Below are 23,678 nucleotides of genomic sequence, written 5' to 3'. Positions count from 1 at the left end.
AGATTCACTGAAAGTTATCCAGACCTATCTTATTTCCAAAAAGGATCAAATTGATTTTTAAAGTAAATTTGCCTATGTTCTATATAGGTAGTCCCAGCTGATTTTCTGGGCTTTTGTTTTATTACAGTTACCTGATAGTCCTTTCATCACTGACTTTAGTCCTCAGTTTCTGCACAACGTGGTCCACAAGATCAGACTCCAGCACACGTTTCTCTGTTTGCCTTTCCTTCTCAAAAGACTTAACCTTAAAAAGAATTAAACAGATCCATCATTTCAGAAGCCAAAAGGCTAAATCAGAATCCTAGAGTAATACAAGGCAATAGTTTAGGGGCGATTTTGCTCCCCACAGGACACTTGGTCATGTTCAGAAACACTTCTGGTTGTGACAACTGTGGGGGCATCGAGTGAGTAGAAGCTAGGCATGCTGCTAAACATCCTACAATGCACAAGACAGCAGCCCCACAAAGAATTATCCGGCCCGAGATGTCAAAGTGTGGCTGTTGAGAAACCCAAGTCTAGACTAGAATAGCTTATCATAGATGATAGAATTAAAAAAAAAAAAAAAAGGCTAAGACAAACCCGCTCCTACTTAATTTCATTCTTTCACATATTCTTCTCCTTAAACATCCTCTGGCCAGTCACCAAGGTTTCTACAACTCCTCCCTCTCCTTTTCAAACCCAAGTCCTGTCATCCTACTTTTACGGTGCCTGCCCTTTCATCTCCACTTGCACAGCCAGCATTCAGCCTTGGCTTGGGGATAGCCCGATATTATTCCCATTGCTATCCCTGTCTTCAATTTTCCCTTGCTCCTTTCCATACTACACATCCCTGCAGGTTAATTTTTTTCATATACAATTCTGATGTCCCCTTCTGTTAAAAACATACACTGGCTCCCTATTAGTAGCTAAATAAAGTCAAAAATTTTTTGGCTCTCCATGATCTAGCTAGAACCATTCTCTCCCGCTGAAGTCCCCTTCTTCTTCTTTTTTAAAAATATATTTTATTGATTTTTTATAGAGAGGAAGGGAGAGGGAGAGAGAGTTAGAAACATCGATGAGAGAGAAACATCAATCAGCTGCCTCCTGCACACCCCCTACTGGGGATGTGCCCTCAACCAAGGTACATGCCCTTGACCAGAATCGAACCTGGGACCCTTGAGTCCGCAGGCCGACGCTCTATCCACTGAGCCAAACCGGTTAGGGTCCTTCTTCTTCTTTTTTAAAAAATATATCTTTATTGATTTCAGAGAGGAAGGGAGAGGGAGATAGGGATAGAAACATCAATGATGAGAGAGAATCATTTATCAGCTGCCTTCTGCATGCCTCCTACTGGGGATCGAGCCCGCAACCCGAGTATGTGCCCTTGACTGTAATCGTACCTGGGACCCTCTAGTCCACAGGCCGACGCTCTATCCACTGAGCCAAACCAGCTAGGGCTCAAGCCCCCTGCTTTATAATCTTTCTGCTTTATCTAAAACAGACATTGAGGGTAATACCAGAATAGTTCTCTGCTGGTATGCCTCTATCTTTCGGACAATCTATGGAAAGAACTACCATTACCTTTGCTATTCCTTCTGCTGAAAAGTCCCTTTCAGCACATACCTATATCCTGTCCATCCATGAAGTTCCAGTATAAATGCCACCTCCACCCTGTAGATGTCCTTGCTACTTCTGAAATAATCTACTAGGCTGATGAACCCTCAGAGAACTTTCTCTGTAAGACCTTCATGGCATTGGACATTTTCTAGGTCTTAATCAAGCACAAATGTCTTATGTCTCCTATTAGATTACAGGATCCTTGACAGTAGGGCCTGTGGCTTAATGTCCCTGTACTCTTCTTGGGCCTCAATTTAACCCCTCCCACAATGAATGCTTAAAATGCATTTGCTGAATGGATGAAGTGATGGCTTGCCCTTCAAATGTGAAGGTGATGCTATCAATCCATCATTAATAGAGGCAGAATCAAGACTGAAAAGAGCTGGAGATGCTGGAACAATGCTGAAATGAACAAAATCATATTTAATGGAGATAAATATGAAATCCTGAAATTAAAGCCTCATTGTGGAAGGCCAGCCAGACCTGGTAATAACTGTGAAAAGCCTAATGGGTTTAGTTGATGATAAATTCAGTATGAGCCAAAGGAACCACATGGTTGCTAAGAATTCACTTATAGGCTGTATTAGGAGAAATATGGTATCTGGATGGAGGGAGGTCAGAGACCCTTTCCTTTTAATCAGAACATGCTTAGAGCACTCTGTAAAATTTTAGTATCACATTTAAAGACAGACACTGACACAGTGAAGTGTGTCTAGAGGAGATTAAGAGGGTCAAGGATCTGGAAACCATGTTATGAGGAATGGCTTCAATAAGTGCAATGTTTACACCGGAACAGAGGACAGTTAAAGTGGCATGGCAGCTGACTCCTAAAATTTATTTGAAGGTAGCTGAGAGAAGTAGGAAAAATTAGATTTGTTACCTTGACTACCCCAGAGGGTAGAACTAGGACCCGTGATTGTACCTATTGGGAAGCAGACTGTGAGTCAAGTTTCTAAAATGTGCTAACCATAACAGCAGTGTGTTATGACACTGTAATTAGCAGCAGAGGCTAGACAGTCATCTCCTGGTAATACTGCAGGAGCAATCACTGCTCTAGACGAGGCCTGATCCGTGGAACGTAGGGTAACTAATGATTTTGTGACTAACAAGCAGACTGCCAGTGGGGACTTCCAAATCCGTCCATGAAGGATTAACTACTACAAGAATTGCCCTCCTGCCTTAAACTAGAAAACCAGATAAAACATAAACAATGGTTTTCAGACATTGGACAATGAGCAGTGGAGGACTATTATCCTACAAGTGGCCCAGGTTATTGTGTTGAAGAAGTTTGCACACTGCAGTGCCGGGGAGGGGTACCTAAACAGAGACTAGGCGTCTTGCTAAATTGAAGTTTAGGCAGGCCAAGTTGGCTACAAATTGTAGGGCAAACGACCCAAGAGGAGGGAGCCACACACTCACAGAGAAATATTTCTGAAGCTCTGCAGAGGAGTCCACTCACATCTTTGGCAGAGGTGCTGACCTGGCATGGGTGACAGGAAACCATCCACAGCTGAAGAAACAACCACCAGAAATAAGTAGGCATAATAATTTCTGGAATCACAGGACTGGGAATAGTTCTTGTCCTTACAGAGTAGAGGGATCTCATAATAAATAGGGCACGAGGCAGAAGCCTCCAAAGGGCACTGCTAGGGACTAAATTAGGCCAGGACTAAAAGTTGCCCTGAACCTGCCCTAACAAAGCTTAAAATCAAGCCGGGAAAGGATCAAACAGAACCCAAAGATCCTAACTACCTTCCAGAACAAAGGTCAACAGCTTACGGGAGCATAAGGAAACCCAGCACCCAAAAACGTAACATTCATAATGTCCAACAACCAATAAAATTATTAGGAATGCAAAGTGCTAGAAAATATGACTCATAACCAGGTGAAACATTAATACATAGAAATAGCCCCAGAAATGACAGAGATGATGGAATTAGTAGACAAGTACCTTAAAACGCCCATTTTAAATCTTATAAAGAATGTAAAGCAAATAAGAACCACAATGAGAGAAATGGAAGACATAAAAAAAAACCCACAATGTAACTTGTACAGATGAAAAAATATATAATATCTGAAATAAGAAATGCACTGTATGGGATTAACAGCAGATTCGAGATTGCAGAAAAGATCAGGGTCTCATTCAAAATAAAACAGCGGGGAGGGAAACACAATAAAACAAAAAAGAGTCTGAGCTGTGGGGCAATATAAAATAATTAATAGACTATAATCAGAGTCCCAGAGGGAAAGGGACAAAAAATTTGAAGAAATAATGTCTAAAAAATTTCCAAATTTGATAAGTACTATACATCTACAGGTCAAAGAAGCCCCGTGAAACAAAGAATACCACACTGTGGCATATCATATTCAAATCGCAGAAAGCCAATGACAAAAAAAACCCAAAAACCCTAAAAGCTGACAGGAAAAAAGGGATACATTATATTCAGAGGATCAAAGCAAACATTAAAATAGGTTAGGAGACAACAAAACACATCTTCAAAGTGGAAAAGAAAAATTATAAATCTTGAATTCTATACCAGCAGAAATAACTTTCAGAAATAAAAGTGAGCCCTGGCCACATGACTCAGCTGGCTGGAGCACAGCCCCATATAACAAAAGGTTGTGGGTTTGATTCCTACTCAGGGCACAAACTCGGTGGCAGCACAAACTCGGTGGCAGCGCAAACAGGAGACAACCGATCAATGTTTCTCTCTCTCTCTCGCTCTCAAAAAAATAAATAAATAAATAAAAACATGTCCTCGGGTGATGACTTAAAAAAAGAAAAAGAAATGAAAGTGAAATGAGGACTTTTTCAGGCCAATAACAACTGAGAGAATTCATCACCAGCAGACCTACACTAACCAGAAATATTAAAGGAAGTTCTTCAGGCCGAAGGAAAATTAAATCAGAATGATATCTGGCTTAACCCAAAGGAATAAACAGTTCCAGAAATGGTAAATATGTGAGTAAATATAAAGGACATTTCCCCCTTATTTAAAAACCACTTTAAAAGATAACTGACTAATTAAAACCAAAATATTAACAATGGGATTTATAACATAAGTAGAAAAAAGCATTAGGTAATAATAGCACATTAAATTGGGAGCGAGAGGAAATGGAAATATTCTGTTGTAATATTATTCTGTTGTAATATATGTGAAGGTGCATGATATTTTTTTCAAAGTACAATGTGATAAGTTAGAGATGTGTACTATAAACCCAAGAGAAGTCACTAAAAAAATCCCACCAAAAACAAAGAATTATAGTCAGTAAACCAATAGTAGAGATAAAATGGAATAAAAAATAATTTAAAAGAGGACATGAAGACAGAAAAAAAATGGAAAAAGGACAGTAAAATGGTAGTTTTAAACTCAACCATTTTAATAATTGCATTACATATAAGTGGTTTAACCACACCCATTTCTAAAAGGCTGGGTAACAAAGCAAAACTCAACTAGTGACTGTCTCCAAAGAACCTACTTAAATATAAAGACACAAATAGAAGGAGAATGATAAGCCAGCAAATACTAACCAAAAGACTTCAGAATAAGAAATATTACCAGGGATAAAGAGCATTTCATAATTATAAAGAGCTCAATTCATCAAGAAGATATAAAATCCTAAATGTGTATTCACCAAATAACAGTTTCAAATACATGAAGCAAAAGTGATAGAACTAAAAGGAGAAATAGATAAACCTACAATTATAGCTGGAGATCAATGCTCCTCAGTAAATGATAGAACAAACAGACAAGTAAGTTAGGAAAAATATAGAAGATTTAAGCAATGATATCAACTAATATGCGCAAATTGATGTTTATGAAACACTCCTAACAATGTAGAATACACATTCTTTTCAAGTGTACATGAAACATTTACAATAACAGACCATTATTTAAAGGAATGAAATCACACAGAGTATGATTTCTGGTCACAAAGGAATTAAACTAGAAATGGTTAAAGAAATATATCTGGAAAATACCCAAATATTTGGAAACTGAAACACACACTTCTACTAGTAAATAACTTATGGATAAAAGAAGAAATCATCAAGGAAATTAGAAATATTCTGAACTAAGTGAAAATAAAAAGTACTAAATAAATGGTATGCAACTAATGCTATATGTAGAGTGAAATTTATAGCATTAAATGCTTATACTTAGAAAAGAAGAAATTATATAATCTGTGATCTAAGCCAGGTGGCCAGCATTTTTTTTTTTTCTGTAAAGGGCTAGATAGTAAACATTTAAACTTTGCAGGCCACACACTGTCTCTGTCACACTCTTTTTCTTTTTAAACTAAGAACATAAAAAGGGTTTGTGGCCCACAGGCCATGCAAAAATAGGCTGTGGGCTGGATTTCACCTGTATGTAGGTTGTAGTCTGTCAAACCCTGATGTAAAGTTCTGTCAGAGAAACTAGAAAAATAAACTAAATCCAAAATTATCAGGTTAAAAAAATAATAAAGAATAGAAATCAATAAAATAGAAAAACGATAAAAAATAAAGAAAACTCAGACATCAAAAGCTGGTTCTCTGAAAAGACAAAATTGATAAACCTCTGGTCAGGCTGATCAAGAAAAAAAAGATGGGAGACATAAATTACCAATGTCAGGAATGAAAGAGGATATCACTACAGATCTTATGGATAGTGAAAGAACAGGGAATATTTGGAAACTTAGATGAAATGGAAACATTCTAGGAAAGATACAAACTACCAGAACTCACTCATGAAGAGGCAACCTGAATAGCTCTATATCTAAGCCCATGTGGCTTTATTGGTGAACTTCACCAAATAAATAAGGATTAAATAATACTAATTCTAAACAAATCTTCCAGAAAACGCAAAAGGAGAGAACACTGTCCACTTCATTTTATGAAGCCAATATTACCTTCATATTAAAACTAGACAAAGACATTATAAGAGAAAAACAAGGAGAAAAATGTTTTTTTTTTTCCCCTTTAAAAACAGAAATAAAGGTTATGAAGTAGTTTCAGTTTGAGCATTTTTAATTACATGCAACACAGTAAAACTGTTTAGTAAGTAGCCAGAGAATATGCCAGTCAGCAGTATCAGCTCTAATTATTATTATTTTCTTGGATGAAAAAGAAAACAAGGGAAGAAAATTAGGAAAAAACTACAGCCACCGTTATTTTTTTTTAAGCTCTAAGGAAGTGTTCAGAGTCTCTCTTTCTTATTTTATATTCTCTCCAATAATGAGTCCAGCAATTCAGAGGGAGAGCAAAGTAATGGATTTCCACACATAGGCAGGTGGGAAGTGGGGTGCTCCACAGTTAACAGAGCTTTGGAAATCTACTGAATTGTGAAAGATTTTCTCCGGTCTTTACCTTGACATGGCTTCCTTCTTTATCTGACACAAGGGCCACATAGGTGATTTCATGATGTCGGCAGTACTCCTGTAGTTCCTCTTGGGACTGAAACAAATAAACAGTGTATGAAATAACACAGAGCACCTGGAGCTGCTTCAAGGAATTAAAAAGAATGAAAACACTGTGTTCAATTGTATTCTCAAAGTGAACATGCTGACTTCAGGGGTTATAAATATTAAGCCGAATTCAAGGGAGGAATAAGACCTCTTTTGCTTTCATTACTTTCACTATTGTTTTAAGGGTCCATGGGCAGTGTGGTCAGGACACAGTAAGAGGTTTTCAGAAGCTTCAAATCTTGAGGGAAGGTGCCAGAAATTATAACACACACACACACACACACACACACACACACACACACACACACACACACACAGAAAAGGCCTTTGAGGAAAGCAAAGGCAACAAAAGAAATAGTGGAGAGTGAAAAGCAGAACTGACTCATAAAACGAAGAACATGAGAGGAGAGAAGCCTGCAGGGGGGTGTCACATTGCAGGACTGAAGTCACATTACTGGGCTTATATTTTACGGTAAGACAGAGCACTTCTCTAACAACTTATGAAACAAGTTAACAAATGGAAGAGATACTGCTCTGGAAAATGATTAAAAATTATCGCACCTGAACAACAACAAAATCATCGCACCTGGCCGGCGTGGCTCAGTGGTTGAGTGTTGACCTATGAACCAGGAGGTCATGGTTCAATTCCTGGCAGGGCACATGCCTGGGCTGCGGGCTTGATCCCCAGTGTGGGGCGTGCAGGAGGCAGCCGATCAATGATTCTCTCTCATCATTGATGTTTCTACCTCTCTCCCTCTCCCTTCTTCTCTGAAATCAATAAAAACAAAATTATTGCTCAGCCTACTTCTGACATGAATTTTTATATAACACAAAAATGGACAACAGCAGCTTCATAAGTGACTTGGCAGGTGATGTGAAAGGAGCAGGAGGGAGGGAGGGGGCTCTGTTTCCCCAGGCGTCTCTTCAGGCTCTGGGGCACCTTGAGTGTGGGTAAACGTGTACAACTTGGATGATCACCCAGGGGTACAACCCGTTCTGTGATCTGCTCATGGCAGCAAGAAGTTAGTTATCTAAAGGCCCCACGTTTTAAAGGGTAGGCAAGTATTCAGTCAGCTATGGGAGGTCTGAGGATATAAAGCTACAAACACACTAAACACAGAATGCCCTTGGGAAGTGTGGTAGGGTGGATAATGGATTAAGGTGTCCATCCACGTCTTAATCCCAGGTCCTGTGAATATATTACCTTGTATGGTACAAGGGACTTTGTAGATGTGCTAGCGTTAAGGATCTTGAGATAGGGAGACTATCCTGGATTATCTGGGTGGGCCCAGAGTAATCACAAGGGTCCTTATAAGAAGGAGACAGGAGGGTCAGAGTTAGAGAATATAAGGACAGAAGCATAGGTCAGAGAGGAAAGGAGATGCTACTCTGCTATGTTTGAAGGTGGAGGATGGGGCTATGAGCCAAAGAATGCAGGAGCCTCTAGGAGCTGGAAAAGGACTCTCCCCCAAAAGCCTTCAGAAGGAATAACCCTATTGACACCTTGCCTTGAGTCCAGTTAATACTGATTTCAGACTTCCGAATTCCAGAAATGTAAGCTAATAAACTTGTGTTGTTTTTAGCCACTAGGTTTGTGGTGATTTATTACTGCTGCAATCAGAAACGAATACAGGAAGCAACTGTAACCTCAGAGATAGAGTTTGAGAACCCAAAGTGGTAGAGGATGATTCCCCATGGAAGCCATGACTATGTGCATTCCATTCACTGTGCCTCATTACCTGCGACCAGTCATACATGATTTCTGCTGTGATTCCCGCCGTCCAGAGTTTCTGGGTTATGTTGATGGCCCTGGACATGGACATCTGGCCAACACTTACGACCAGGAGGTCACAAGAGCTTATTGAAACCTGGATCAGAAACAGAGTGATGACATTTAGAAGAGCCAGACTACGGGCATGTAGGCGGGACCAGCCCCAGGATGGAAGCAGCACTCATACGAAGGCAGGCATTCTGAAATCTTGTACAGCAACGTATGGGCGGAAGCCTTTACTTCAAAATTATATAGTAAAATAGATAAATAGCACAGTAAAACACCTTTAATATTTGTCTTTTAAGATAGCTATTATTTCAAAACTACCCTCCAGGAAAACTAATCTTGCTTGAAACACAAAGGAAAAAGAACCATTTTTAGCTCTGCAGAGTACAGCAGGATTTCTGAACAAGGGGTTTTGATATGAGCCTGTTAACTATAACACCTCACACCTACAGAGCTCATTACAGATGAAGAGTGAGGCTAGGAAAGGAAGGATGGATTGTCGAGGTTCCCCAGCTAGAGGCTAAGGACTGAAAGGCAAGGACTCACACCAAGTTTTTGGCTTGTCTATCATGGCAAAGAAAATCTACCAAACCCAAACCTATCCCTGCCACATCTGGGCTCCATGTAAATGACGATGGAATGGAAGACGACTCAAGGCACCCTGGAAAGCAAAGCCGGTACGTACAGGTTCTTCCGTGTTGAGGACAGCAGCAGATATCTTGTCTATCGCTATGCTGACCCCAATGGCAGTGGGAACTGGCCCCAGAGCCTGTGGCCCTCTAAACTGGGGAATCTGCAGAGGAAGACACACAGTTCTGGTTACGAAATAGAGAAGAAATTGCAATTACGGGCAAAGCAATGATTAGAGTGCATGCACTCTCAGCAACTTATCATCAAAGGGTTCAACAAACAGTCGTGCGCGCGTGTGTGCGCGTGTGCGTGTGTGTGTGTGTGTGTGTGTGTGTGTGTGTGTGTAAGAGACAGAAGCAAGCCCATATGCAAACTTAGGTAAATGTGACATCTAGAACTGTACTGTTCAATAGGGCAGCCACTAGCCATATGTGCTTGAGCACTTGAAATATGGCTAATCTGAACTGACATGTGCTATATGTAAAATACACACTGGTTGCAAAGATTCAGAATTTAAAAAAAAAGTAAAATATCTCATTAATAATTTTGATTACATGGTGAAATAATACTTTGGATATATTGTATTAAATGAAATACATTATTGAAACTAATTCTACCTGTTTCTTTTTATTTTATATTACTATATAATTTAAAATGTTAACATATAGGTTCTTTGTTTAAATATATTTTTATTGATTTCAGGGAGGAAGGGAGGGAGCTAGAGAGAGAGAGAAACATCAATGATGAGAGAGAATCATTGATTGGCTGCCTCCTGCATGTCCCCTACTGGGGGGGATTGAGCCCGCAACCCAGGCATGTGCCCTTGGCCGGAATCGAACCTGGGACCCGGTAGTCTGCAGGCCGACGCTCTATCCACTGAGCCAAACCAGCTAGGGCAACATATAGGTTCTGTACCCAAGATGGGTAAGTCCACTTCTCCCTATTCTTATTGCTAAGTACAGCTAAAAATCCTGGACACTACATAAAACAAATATAAGAAGATTCTGAAGTGAAGAGAAGGCAGCAAACTGGCCAGAAACCACCTGACACGTGGCTAGTTCCCTGGGTTTGGTCTTTGCCTCATATGTCCTAAATTGGGTGCCAGAGAAACTGGCAACCCAGACATGCCAAGGAAAAACAATAAAAAAGCCCTGATGAAAACCTGCTTTTTCTGGCTAAAAGACCACACAAGAGGCAACCCAGTAGAACAGAAAACTTTTAGATAATACCTGCCCTATTACAGCCAAGACACATATAAATAAACCTCAAATTAAAGACAAAACAAACAAACAAATCACACCTGTTTAAAACCATCGAGTGAGAATCACCTTTCCTATAGTGAAAAAAATAATTCAAATAACAGCAGATTTCTCATAAGAAACCAGAAATGTTGGAGAAATACAATAGACTTTCTTCTTGAGTTTCTCAGAGTGTGACAATCAAAGTAATAAGCATAACACTTTCTGATATGGATCTCAATGTATGTAGAGGAAGTATTTAAGACAATTACATAATAAATGGGAGATGAAATAAAGGGATATAAAGGCAGATAAGGTTTCTGTACTTGGTGGTTATGGGAATCTACACGTGGATAAAATGGCACAGAATTATACACATACAATAAATCAATGTCCATTTCCTGGTGTTGACATTTTACTAGATTATGCCAGGTTTAACCATTGGAAGAAATTGGGTAAAAGCTACATAGACTTCTCTGTACTATCTTTGCAAGTTCCTGTAAAACTATAATTATTTCAAAATAAAAGTTTAAAAACATTACAAGTGTGGTTCACAAGACATTTCTATTCTAGATAACAGTTATGTTTAGCTTGGCGTGGCTCTGTTGGTTTGAGCGTCGTTCAGTGCACTGGAAGGTTTCGGGTTTGATCCCTGGTCCGGGTGTGTACGGCAGGCAACTGATTGATGTATCTCTCTCACATCGATGTTTCTCTCTCTCCCTTCCTCCCTCTCTAAAATAAAACACACACACACACACACACAAAAAAAAACAACAAACAAAAAAAACAACACACAACAAAAACCTGTACTCAGAGGTAAATCAACAAAGAAATACAGGTGATCAACTATACTACTGGTTCTATTTTTCTGTAGGTTTGAAAATGTTCAAAATAACAAGTTGAGGAATAAATGAAATTAAGCCAGAACAGATCAACAAATCTGGGGCCAGGCCTCACCAGCAGGTCATATCTGCCACCAGCTGCAAGGATTTCAGAGATAGCCCTTTGCCTCCGTCTGATGAACGCCACAAACTGGAAGATGATCCCGCTGTGCTGCTGCACCTTGTAAACCAAGCCCAAATTGATCAAGACCTGCCAAGCGAAATGCCACACAACCGTATCAAAGGCACTGTTTTCCATCAATAGCATCAGAACAATCTATTTAGCATAAACCAAATATTCAGTAAGATCTGGTACAAAGTCTGTTTCACTATAGCCCGCCAAGTAAGAGAAACTGCTGTCTTCTCTGAGGCTAAATGACAATAAGAATTGCTGCACAACAGGAATCGAGATGCTTGCACAGAAATTCTGTTTGAAGACAAAATTATTACTAGATATCAAATGTTGCAAAATGTAAAAAGCAGAGCTTTTCTGGAACAATAAAACACTTATTACCATTAATACAATAAACCCATTTCCCTCTTGTGCTGTTATTAACACTACAAATCTGAACCGACAGAATCAAACAATTGCCAAACCTGTAACTTTATGCCAAGTTTCTTCAACAGCCCAACAACCTCCTCTAGATCTTTTAAGCCATACTTCACCAGCTGGGCAACGCCCGTTTTCTGTTTTATTAATGAATTTATTGTTGGTGTTAGATCTTGCAAATCTCCCTTCTGCTCAATAAATTTGTAGAGTCGACACAGCTAGAAAGCAAAGAGGCACAGTTAGCTTGCAGTCCACAGCAGGGAAGACTTACTTTGCACTGGGTTTCGTACACATACCTCCAAGAAGAGGGTTTGGTAGTTGAAGGTCATTTTAGCCCTTACCACAATCCCAAATGAGGATTATCCTTTTCCAACAACTCTAAGGCACCTCATAGAAGTGCTTCAGGCACCTGCCTCCTCACAAGTTCATTTTTAAGCCACACACTTACTCATAGTTAATGCTGACCCCAGCAGAGCAGAGTTTCGCTCTAGCAGAGCTTCCATTATATTTTCTTTCTTTCTTTTTTCAAATTTAAATTCTTTATTGTTTAAAGTATTACGTAAGTCTTCTTTTTCCCCCACTGACCTCTCCCGGCTGCCCCCACCTCCCCTCCATTATATTTTCAAGCCAATAGTGTTCCCCTTTCCATCCTCATTCTCATGAATTCCGATTACCACAGCCATACAAATGGAGGGCTGGGGACAGGAAGGCAAAGTCTGACTTGTTCTGTCTAATACCACACCAAAGCAGTCAGAAATCCCCTCTCCTCCCTCTGCCTGACAGATTCCTATTTGTATCTGGCGGGTGCAGCTAGATGTCATCGCCTGCAGGCAGCCTCCTGGTCTTTCAGACCCTGATCCCAGCTCCTGGCTCTTGCCACCTGTATACATGGTCCTTCCCAGGAGAGGGTGGGGGCTAGCGATGACCTCTCTGTGGCCGGCACAGTCGCTGGCACAGAGCAAGTGAGGAGGCAATAACTGGGATCATAAGACCAGAGAGAAAACTTCCAGGAGCTAAAGTGGAAATTATTAAGAAGCAAAATTGTAGCTATTTTAAGGCTGTAGGCAAGCAGAACCTGGTTCAACTCTAAATTGGCACCTGGAAACTAAGAGTTAAATGAACAGTCAGCTTAATATAGTTTCACATAATCATAAATTATTTTTTAAAAATAAGAATGTTAAAATCTCTTTACTAAAGATAAAATACTTTAATTTTAAAATGGTCTCATTTAATTATTTTCTCTTAATAAAGTAATTTCTTCTCAATAATTCTAACATTAAATTTCCCCATTAATAAAACACCAGAAGCACTAGAGTCAACACCCTCAGGGTTGGATCCACCCCCTATCATCATCTAACACATGCCACTTTGTACAACTCATAGTATCTCTTTGGGCCTCAGTGCCTCATCTATACTAATAAAAGGGTAATATGCTAATTAGATCAGGTCGACTGGACTTCTGGACAGTTAGGGGGCGGCCAGGCCGGCAGGAGGGCAGTTAGGGCATGACCAGGCCAGCAGGGGGGCAGTTAGTGGGCGACCAGGCCATCAGGGGACCAGTTAAGGGGTGATCAGGCTGGCAAGCAGAGGCAGTTAGGGGCGATCAGGCAAGCAGTTAGGAGCCAGTGGTTCCAGACTGTGAGAGGGATGTCCGACTGCTGATTTAGGCCCCATCCCACAGGGCAGTAGGACATCCCCCGAGGGGTCCCAGATTGGAGAGGGTGCAGGCTGGGCTGAGGGACCCCCATCCCTGTGCACGTATTTCATGCACCGGGCCTCTAGTTGGTAAATAAGACAGGGCCAGATATTTGAAACTGTTTTGCAGCATTCTACTCTTGTTTTTAATGTGCTTAGAGTTCCATTTTTAAATAATGAGAGTACCAACTGCCTTTATTAGATACTAATTGTTCCATTTTAAACTAACTGAACACATAACTTTGAATCAATCCTTATCATCATCAAATGACCAGTGAATAGAAATTTAGCGAAAAGAAGCTGACACTTTAGCAACCAATGCAGCTTCATGTGCAAGTGTGAAATGGCTTTGAAATGGGACATTAGTTCAAAGAACCTTTTGGGCTTAAACCTTCGGGTAGGGAATTACTGAATCGGGCAGTTTGTTGAGCAGATTCTTTGTGGTATTTATACACTCCACTATTTGTGAACATAGTATGTGCTGTGTGCATGTCTAGGGTTTTATGTAAATACCGTTTTTTGTATTAGAATGCTATGCCATTGGATCACTTTGCATATCATCAATATCTCCTCCAATATTTAACATTTAAAATCTAACCTAGCTGAATTTCTAGAACTCCCAGTGCTATTTATCTGGTCTACTTTCCCTCCCTGCAAACTGTAGGGGTGATTTCTCTCAACTGTGGTCTCTGTGTGCCCTGTGAAACTGTTTTAAAGAGCTGAGGGTGAAAACATGCTACAGGTGTCCCCTCATGTCTTTCCCTCCCCCGCCCCCTCATGTCTTTTTAAAGGCCAAGCCTAATTAAGAACTGAAAGCAGTCTGTAGACTCCTCAACCCACTCATTCTCTCCCTAGCTCTGCCTGACCTGAGTATGGTCACATTTTAACCTCTCCCATGTATGAGTTCTGCTGATCACAGGATCATGTCTGTCCAAGGGCTACAGGGTTCTAGAAAGGTTTTTTACAATCTCTCTTCCTATGTAAATATTCAGAAAAATGTAAGAAATCCCTGTTGTCTTCTGCGTTGCAGCAGCTCAGTTAAGTGTGGGTGACTATGCCAAAGATCTGGGCCCAATCTGATGCCGGTAGGGAGAATACAATAAACCTGGTTACCCCGGGAGATGTTCCTCACAGCCAATGGGATCAAACACAAGAATTTAGGAGCAGGAAATGTATCGGGAAAGCAAGAACCTTAATTTAGTTCTCAGGTGTTAGAAGACCCTGGTGGGGAGGGGTTGCAGGATGGGTGGGTGCCCATTAATCTGCAGAGCTCTGTGCCTCATTCTAGTCCCACAGAATCTGTTTCAGAAGAGGAGAGCTGGTACGAGGCCTGCTCAGCAGGAGGGCCCACCAGGCACGCCTTCACAAGGGTGTGAAGAGGCTTCTGATGATGGAGAAAGAACAGGATGATTACAGCACATTAAGCCGCAGCACGGAGAGGCTTTTTTTGATCACAGCACTGGTTTCTCTCTTCCCTTAGTCCCATGTTGCCATGGTACCTATTAACACTCGGGGAAAACCGTCTGTGAGGCAGCAGGCAGTGCTGCCGGCTTACTGCAGCAAGAATTTGGTGACATTTTCTGGTCTCACAAATTCACAGAGAGCTGTAATAACACCGTGAGAAGGTACTTACACTATTAGGAGACAAAGACAGATTACAAAATTTAGCTTCCACTTCTCTCCTCGTCAGCTTTTCTGTCTAATGTAGAAGAAAAAGGTAAAATGAGAGGGACCAAATGACCCTGAACAAGGTACAATTTCCAGGCTAATTCTGTTAAGTACAGTCTTCATTTTGGATAAACTACTCCTAGTCATGAAAGATGTATTAATTCTGTAATTTACAAAAGTTTTTTCCCCCCAATTCATATAAAACTTATCATTATTTTAAATTGTGAAAAACCCTTACAGGAAAGAATTAAAAAGGGGAAAGTTGCACTTGCTGAATGATGAGGCAACTCTGAGGTGGACAGGCCTGACCAGCGCGTTTCTGTTTGTGGGGGAGGGAGTCAACGGATCTGTCCCCCTGGTAAAAACCACGGACCGACAGGCTCCGCATTGACCCCACGCTGGCAGCTGGGCTGTGGCTGTGGGATATGAACAAGGCTGAGCTGAGGCCTCTGCCAGACCCCTGGGGCCGGTGTCTGACTGACGTATTGTATCTGTCACTGCTACACAGCAGCAGCATTTTGGGGGAGGAAAGAACCACTAGAAACCGACAGTAATGTTAGAGGCCTCGAGGTATACCTGACAGATGAAAGAAAAGTTAGGTAAGCCTCTTGGTGTATAAAAAACAATTGGTTTCACTATTTGTTCTGCCTTAACCAGAGACTGGTACTGTTAGTTACTGAATCTCCTAGATGCTTATTTGTTATAAAAAATATTTAACAAGAAAAAAATTATAAAAGATAAGCAAGCATTCACCTCCATCCCAGCCTCATAATATCACACGATTTAAAATTTTCAGCCCGGCTGGTGTGGCTCAGTGGTTGAGCACTGACCCATGAACCAAGAGGTCACTGGTTTGATTCCCGGTCAGGGCACATGCCTGGGTGTAGGAAGCGGTTATAGGGTTAAGCCTCGGACTGACCTGCTGGCAAAGTCGCAAACAAGTCCCAGCTTGGAGGGCACAGTCCTCTAAGCATAATTAAGCTTGATCTTGTAACTGCTCCCTAGATCTTTCCTGGGTAGCTAGTGAGCTGTGGGAGGGGCAGCAAGTGCTGCCAAAACAAGTGAAACTTACAACAACATTGTAGATTACCTTGTTTGTCCCTGATTATAAATAAAGCACCAGCTTTGCAGTCTGGATCTGTTCTGAGGCCTCAGCAAGACACAGAAGATCCACCTAGACCAGTGATGGGCAACCTTTTGAGCTTGGTGTGTCAAACTTCGCCAAAAAACTGAGCATAACTCGGGTAGTGTCACTTTGAGGAAAAAACTAACTCCAAGACTCTAGTCATAAATGTTTCATCCTCAGGAGCAGCAAATGTTTCATCCTCGGCATGCGGCCGCGTGTCATCAGAAATGGCTACGCGTGTCAGTGCTGACACGCGTGTCATAGGTTCACCACCACTGACCTAGACCCAGCTTTTTCTCTTTGTCTATTATTTCTCAATCCCTGGCCGCCTCTACCAAGAACCAATTTCATTTCTCTTTCCGTGCTGGCCATGGAAAAGGGAGATCCCCGCCATGTTTGGCCCCTGCCGCATCAGGCCCCTGCACCTGGGTTGCGGTCTCGATCCCTGGTAGGGGTGTGCAGGAGGCAGTCGATTGATGTTTCTATCTCTCTATCCCTCTCCCTTCCTCTCTCTCTAAAATCAATAAAAATATATTTAAAGAAAATAAAATTTTCAGTGTTTTCCCTCTGGACTCTACTATGATGTGGCTAATTATGAAGAGGAACTGGAGGTGCCACCGCCCTGGTCCCACAGGAAAGAGGTGGTAAATGAAGCCCCAACAGAGATTTAAACCACTCTTCCCAGTTCAACCAATCCAAATCTATAAAGGACTTTGCTGGTGAGCACAGGTAGGCTGGAAGAATTAAGGGCAGGGAATAAGTCTTTTATCTCAATATTAATACTCCCTTCTCTTGGCCTCTATAAATTAAGTATAATAACAGCACTTGTGAGGATGGAGTGAGTTAACTCACGTAAGAAGATTAGACTAATGCTTGCCGCATGGGTAGGTGCTCAATAAAGGTCATTATTAGCAAGTATCAGGACTGATTTTTTGCCTCCAGAAGTAGGTTAGTGAAGAACTTTATTATCTTGCAAATGAAATAAGACAATTTGGTCTTTATAAAATCAGAAGTTACCCTTAAAAGAAACCCACACACACCCTGGAAGTCACTAGTCCAGAATAAAAGCTCAACTTGTTAACTGTTGATATAATCAGAGAATTGGTTCTTTTACCTTACAGCAATGAGGGAAGGAGATACAACTCCAAATTCAATGTTATGGCTACATCACTAAGAAAATGCTCATGAACTATCATCAAGTGAAAGTAATTAAATGCTTACCACGGCATCATACAGAATAATGTAGACTTGACTGAGTTTATCTTCTGGGATCCCACAGTGTAAGAGTATTGCTTTCAATAACATGGTATGGTTCAAGTAAATACTGTAATTTCTTTCCTAGAATACCCCCCCCAAAAAGAGACTATTTTAATTATAAAAGCAATGTAGGTACATGACCAAACCTAAGATCTCACTACCAATTTACGATCCTAACACATGAAATGACTGAGCGTGAAAGACTGAATTTTAGCATATTACTTTCTAGCTTATTTTTTCATATACATCTTTTTCATTTGTTGTAGTCAAATAGTATAATACCATTCAACACTTTATTACATACATCAAAGTACTTTGGCGTTCAGCTATGTTAAAAAGCCTGAGCAAATTCACAGATTTCAAGAGGGAAAAGGCCTGGTTCAATGGTAACTGACTTTGTAAGCACAGGTTAGGGAAACAGCTATCCTTACTTTTGTCAATTAATGAGCGTTCCGAGCTGCGAGCTGTGTCCTGAGCTCGGTGCTGTGGGGCATGCAGAAAAGTGGACACACCCCGGGCGAGTTCTGCCTTTGAGAGCAGGAGGGTGAGGGTGCTTTACCTACCCCTCAAATTCCCCCCTAGGCATGCTACTTTGTCTTTCTGCTAAACTGGCTCACTTCTACTACCTCTGTAACTTTCTAAATAAACTTTCTCTTATAATTTGAAGGGAAAAAAAAAGAGCACACACTCTGACTGAACAACTAACAACCAACACAACTCAAGGCAGCAGGTGATGTCTTGTGTCAAGTGAGAGTGGAAAAGGAAAGGGGGCTAGTCCATCAATGGGGGAGCAGTCAGGCTTCCTGGGGAAAATGGGCCAGCCCCATGGCTGGGTAGAGAAGTCTTTCAAGAGAAGGAACTGCGATGGGAGTGAACAGCGCAGGCCCATGGAATCGGGAGGGAAGGCCTGAGAGCCAAACCTCGTGCTAAGAGTAGTGGCTAGGGAGCAGGCAAACACGAGGAAAAGTGAAGTTGGGGAGTTGAGAGCTCAAGTATAGGAGGGACCCACCAAGGGCTCTGAAGAGGCTATGAACCTGCTAAAAAAAGCATCCTAGGAATCAGCCTAATTTCTTCCATTTTGGAAGAATAGGCAGAAAAGCAACACCCTTCCCTCAAAACAAAACAAACAGATAAAAACAAAGGCTGTTCCTTTCAAGGCCGAGGTAAGCGCCCGGGGTAAAACTCAAAAGCAACATCATCAAAGGCTTGTGCCACTTTAGTGACAGTGATTCACTGTCAGCACAGCTGGGGTGCAGCTCTGATGAAGGACTCGGTGGGGAACCTCAGAACGTTAGAATGCAGAAAGGAACCTGAAGGGCTGGAAACTCTTGGATGATTTCGTAGATAGTGTAGATGACTTCAGCAGTGGGCAGAGAGCTGTTGGTGGTGGAGGTGACGATATCAAACGCACATTCCAGAAGTTCTTTGGGATGAAATCGGTCTAATTTGCGAGGTCTGAACACACGTTCTATGCAGTACCTGGAGAGAGAAACCTGATTTCTAAGGCCATTGCTTACTGGAATCAAATACGCATAAGACGTTTTTGAACAAGATAAAAGTAACAGCTATGAAAAAATTAATCAGTGGTATGACAAAGAAAGCCTAAAGACAGGTTTCCCCAGAACAGTCTTGCCTTATGGCCTAGGTTCCAATTCCCAGTTTTCATTAAATTTCTGAAAGAGAGATGACATTACACACAAAAATAACTTTACCTTAAGTGCTTGCTTCCTACACAGTGATACCCACACCTTAGGACTATGACTATTAATTGTTCACTTGCAGCTGAGAATAGAAGCCATGTAAAGAGCTGCGATTTCTTTTGATGAAAGGAGCCTTAAAGCAGGGTGCCTCGTTGACAATACTGTTCCAATTTATGAAGACCTGGGTGTCAGACCCCTGTGGTATCTGAATGTACAAAAACTTTGCCGGTGCTAAGTGCCCGGAGCTGCTGGTGTTCAGCACTCCTGCTGGTTCACTCCACTTCCCTACACACAGCTTTTGTTCCGTTACCTATGTAGGCAGTTTTCACGCAGGGACCACTGGCCATTTGTCCCTCCGATTAAGTTTTAAAAGGGGCCATCAAGAACAGCCAGATGTTATTTTTCCAAGCAACTACTCATGAAAATAATTAGTGATGTTGCTTGGGGATATTCAGCAGTCACAGAACAGACTGCAGGAGTTTCAGTACCCACCCAACTGCCACCTTCCTCCTAAAGAGGAGGCTGACTGTCCTCATCACTTTATAGAAAGGGCTACGTGCCTGGGTTTTTGACCATATTCCAAACTCAATACTTTAAACCCCAAATTCTTTGCTGTATAAGGATCACAGGAGATAAAACATTCTTCCTGGGTTTTTCCCCACATCCACCAATGAAATCCTCATTGTTTCTTACCGTTTTAAATTCAATATATTATTTCTTGCCACGTATCTTGCAAAAGGAACCTGAGAAATAAAGTGTCAAAGGTCAATGTCAAGATGTGTCAACTAGCACACTCCTTTTAGTTTTTAAGTAACAGCTTTATTGAGATGTAACTCATATACCATAGAGTTCAACCCTTTTAAAGTGTACAATTCTGTGGTCGTTAGTACATTCACAAAGTTGTGCACTGCTTGTCATTCCTGTTCCTTGAAATGTTCCTGACTGTGTCAGTCAGCAGCAGACCCCACTGCTGGACATAATAAGGTTGGTGAGCCTTATTCATTGTGGTATTTTTTAGGTTTTTAAGTTTGAGAAAAATTCACTTTTAGTTAAATATACTCTGCCAAATTTTATTATGCCAAGTTAAAATCAGTGCAAATTATTTGTGAAAAATTTTAAGTGTTATTTATTTATTTATTTTTAAGTGCCATTTATGATAATGCAATCAACATGGGCATTATCTCTTGTGATGAATTTCTTGATTTTCCTACCGATCTTTTAGGAGAAATGTTTAATAACTACCCACTAATAATCATCAAAACTTATAAAACCATTTTCAGATTGTCCCAAGAGATCTGAGAGCATCGTTAACCAATGGGTTAAATTCTAAAGGGTAATTACTTTTTATCTTTTGTAATTGGCTATCAGCTCACAGAAAAGGAGATATGTTTAAAAATTTATATTTTAGTCTCCTAACATCTAGAGAAGAAGCAACCAGTTTTAAGTATCACTGTGTAAATGTTTGTACTCCTACCCTTCCTTTAACAGAGCCCAGATGTCTGATATGCGATTGATTCACTTCTCACTCAAAATAATCCCAAATCACTTTACTTACTGTATAAGAAAAACAAGCCAAGAATATGGAAGAATTTTTTCTTAAACCAGAAAAGCAAAACATGTTATTGCAATAAGCTGCACAACAAAGGTATGAAAAAGGAAATGCCTTGATTCTATGCCCTCCCCAGTAATATACAGTCAAAGGTTCAGTGTATTCCTTGACACTTCACTCTGTGGTGATACAAACAAGCTGGTGTTTGTGGTCGTTCACATGCACGTGAGGGCATGTTTATACCACACACATACCAGATGATGCAAACATATAGTGCACCTTATACACACACTCGGTTGTTGTTTTTTAAGTGTCTCTCTTTCTTTATAATAAAAATAGGGTCATATTAGAGTTCCTTTGAAACATACTTTTCCCCCTACCTAACACTACCCTATGGACATTTCTACAGATCAAATATAGATATGGGTATAACTAAATACATATACATGTATTTTTATCTTATACCTCTTTAATATTCCATAGTAAATTATTCAACCATTTTCCTATAGATACACATGCAGTTTTCAGATTTTGACCACCATAATAATATAGCAATAAACATCCTTTTAATATTCATACACCAATGTATTTATATTTTTCTTTAAATCAATTCCTCAAAGTGGAGTTCCTGGTTCACAGGGTATAGTTTGTGTATCAAAAACATTTTTTTTTATTTTAGTAAATACTTTCAGATTACTTTTCTAAAGGTTTAGCGATTTACATTCCCATCACTCTTGTCATCTCTGGGTATTAACTGAAATATTTTTGCCAGTCTGATGGGTGAAGTGGAGATAGCTTTGCTTGATATCTCCTCATTATTAGTGAGGCTGTACACTCAGAAGTTTATCAGCCCTGTGCATTTCTTGTGAGAATTTCCTGGTTATACCTTTTGCTCATTCCTCTACTTAGAAGTGCTTTCTGTACATTAGGAGTATTAAACTCGTGTCTGTCTTATGCACGGACAGTGCTACAGATGGGCTTGTCAGCAGCCAACCCTGTGAGTGAACAACTGGTAAGAGTGTTGTCAGAGGGAGCCCTGGGGACCGGAAGGAAAGCAAGCATGAGCAGATTCCAGCACACCCCATTAGCAGACACTGCTGTTATAAGAATTTAGTTGTTCTAGACATTAACATGTTAGAAAGTTAGCAAAGATCTGCCCAGGAAGTAGATAAAAACTCCACGTATTTGTCTCAGCGGGCCTGGTTCATGTGCTACGGTCATTCGGCAGAGCTCAACCGCGAGGAGCAGACACGGCGCCTGCAGTGCAGGGTTCAGTTTCTAGGGCCAAAAGCACTTCCTTGTGCGATTAACAAAGTGGATGTACACAGGGTCAAAGGATTACTGAATCCAGTAATGCCCTCACCCCAACAACTTCCTTAAACATATGTCTCCTAAGGGCGACATTTAGATTGTAAGTTCAGCAACAAAACAAAACAAAACAAAACAAAAACAAAAACACCCCAAAACCAAAAGATTGGTGGGAGTAATCCTTTAACAGACATGCCACCCCGACGACCAGACATGGCATCTGAACTGCCGGCAGAGTGTACCCAGCCTCACCCTCAGGTCGAAAGGAAGCATCACCAGCATCCCGCTGTGGTCTATGAATAAGGCGGCCTCGTTGTGCTCGTATATTTGCCTATTTCGGGGAAGCAGTAGTGGGGTACACAACTGGACAGCTCCTAAACCAAATTAGAAAAAAATAACTAATCATTTTTCCGAGGAGGCAAGTTAAAATGAACACAAACCTGACAGTCGGGTCCCCTGCTATGGGGACTGTGAAAATCATCATCAGTCTATGGTCAGTTCTCAATGGAGAGCTCCCCTAAGGTTAACTTTGACAATCTAGTCATATTTCTGACTCCGTAAACCATCTGTACTTTAGTAGCAAGGTTGTAATATTAAAATGTTTCTCTTTAACAAGCTGGATTGTACTAATAAGCTTAAATTTCACATGATGTCAGTTGCTTGTAATTTAATTTAAAAGTAAAATATAATTGCACCCAAACCCATTAACAATACTTTTTTCCTTTTAAATATATTTTTGTTGATTTCAGAGAGGAAGGGAGAGGGAGAGAGAAATAGAAACATCAATGATGAGAGAGAATCATTGATTGGCTGCCTCCTGCACGCCCCCCACTGGGGATGGATCCCACAACCCAGGCATGTGCCCTGGACAGGAATCGAGGGATCCATCCTCGATTAGTACTATTGCCCTAGCAAAACCAGCTAGGGCAATAGTACTTTTTAATGATGAAAACAACAACATCTTTTAAGAAGGCATATGATTTTTTCAAAAGTATATACCGTGTCTTTTAAAGATGCGGATGATGGTCTCACACACATGCTGCTGCATCTTGGCTATACGGATTGAAAAGTTGCCCTAAAAATAGGATCAATTAAAATGTTATCAAAGGTTAATCAAAAGGATCACCTAAAATATTAATCTGTGGCTTTCATTACATTGCTTGTTCTGAGGGTCACTGAAGAGATTTCAACATGTTAGTCCCTTTCTGCACATATTCAGGTTAGAGAAAGCACAAGTCTCACAGAACGTCCTGCTTGC

The 23,678-nt window shown here is 40.7% G+C and overlaps 1 protein-coding gene across 2 annotated transcripts in view; it reads right to left on the bottom strand.

Annotated features, from left to right (window-relative positions):
* EIF2AK4 (eukaryotic translation initiation factor 2 alpha kinase 4) overlaps positions 1–23,678 on the bottom strand; it is a 101,591-nt gene that overhangs the window by 11,382 nt on the left and 66,531 nt on the right. The window contains exons 22-34 of one of the 2 annotated variants that reach the window (XM_079769208.1): positions 23,420–23,495; positions 22,673–22,794; positions 20,257–20,306; positions 19,174–19,342; positions 17,828–17,944; positions 15,446–15,511; positions 12,165–12,335; positions 11,644–11,778; positions 9,504–9,611; positions 8,781–8,909; positions 6,944–7,030; positions 3,016–3,106; positions 136–244 (exon numbers count right to left, since the gene is read on the bottom strand). In XM_079769208.1, coding sequence (XP_079625334.1) covers positions 240–244; positions 3,016–3,106; positions 6,944–7,030; positions 8,781–8,909; positions 9,504–9,611; positions 11,644–11,778; positions 12,165–12,335; positions 15,446–15,511; positions 17,828–17,944; positions 19,174–19,342; positions 20,257–20,306; positions 22,673–22,794; positions 23,420–23,495 — 1,326 coding nt within the window. In that variant the 3' untranslated portion in view covers positions 136–239. Of the gene's footprint in view, positions 1–131; positions 245–3,015; positions 3,107–6,943; positions 7,031–8,780; positions 8,910–9,503; positions 9,612–11,643; positions 11,779–12,164; positions 12,336–15,445; positions 15,512–17,827; positions 17,945–19,173; positions 19,343–20,256; positions 20,307–22,672; positions 22,795–23,419; positions 23,496–23,678 lie in introns of those variants that run through there. The other variant, XM_079769207.1, reaches the window with a different exon arrangement.

This window comes from Cnephaeus nilssonii (genome assembly GCF_951640355.1).
Source record: "Cnephaeus nilssonii genome assembly, chromosome: 4".
Classification (NCBI taxonomy): domain Eukaryota; kingdom Metazoa; phylum Chordata; class Mammalia; order Chiroptera; family Vespertilionidae; genus Cnephaeus; species Cnephaeus nilssonii.
The sequence above is the reverse complement of the archived record's forward strand: the minus strand, read 5'-3'. Positions and strand labels throughout refer to the sequence as shown.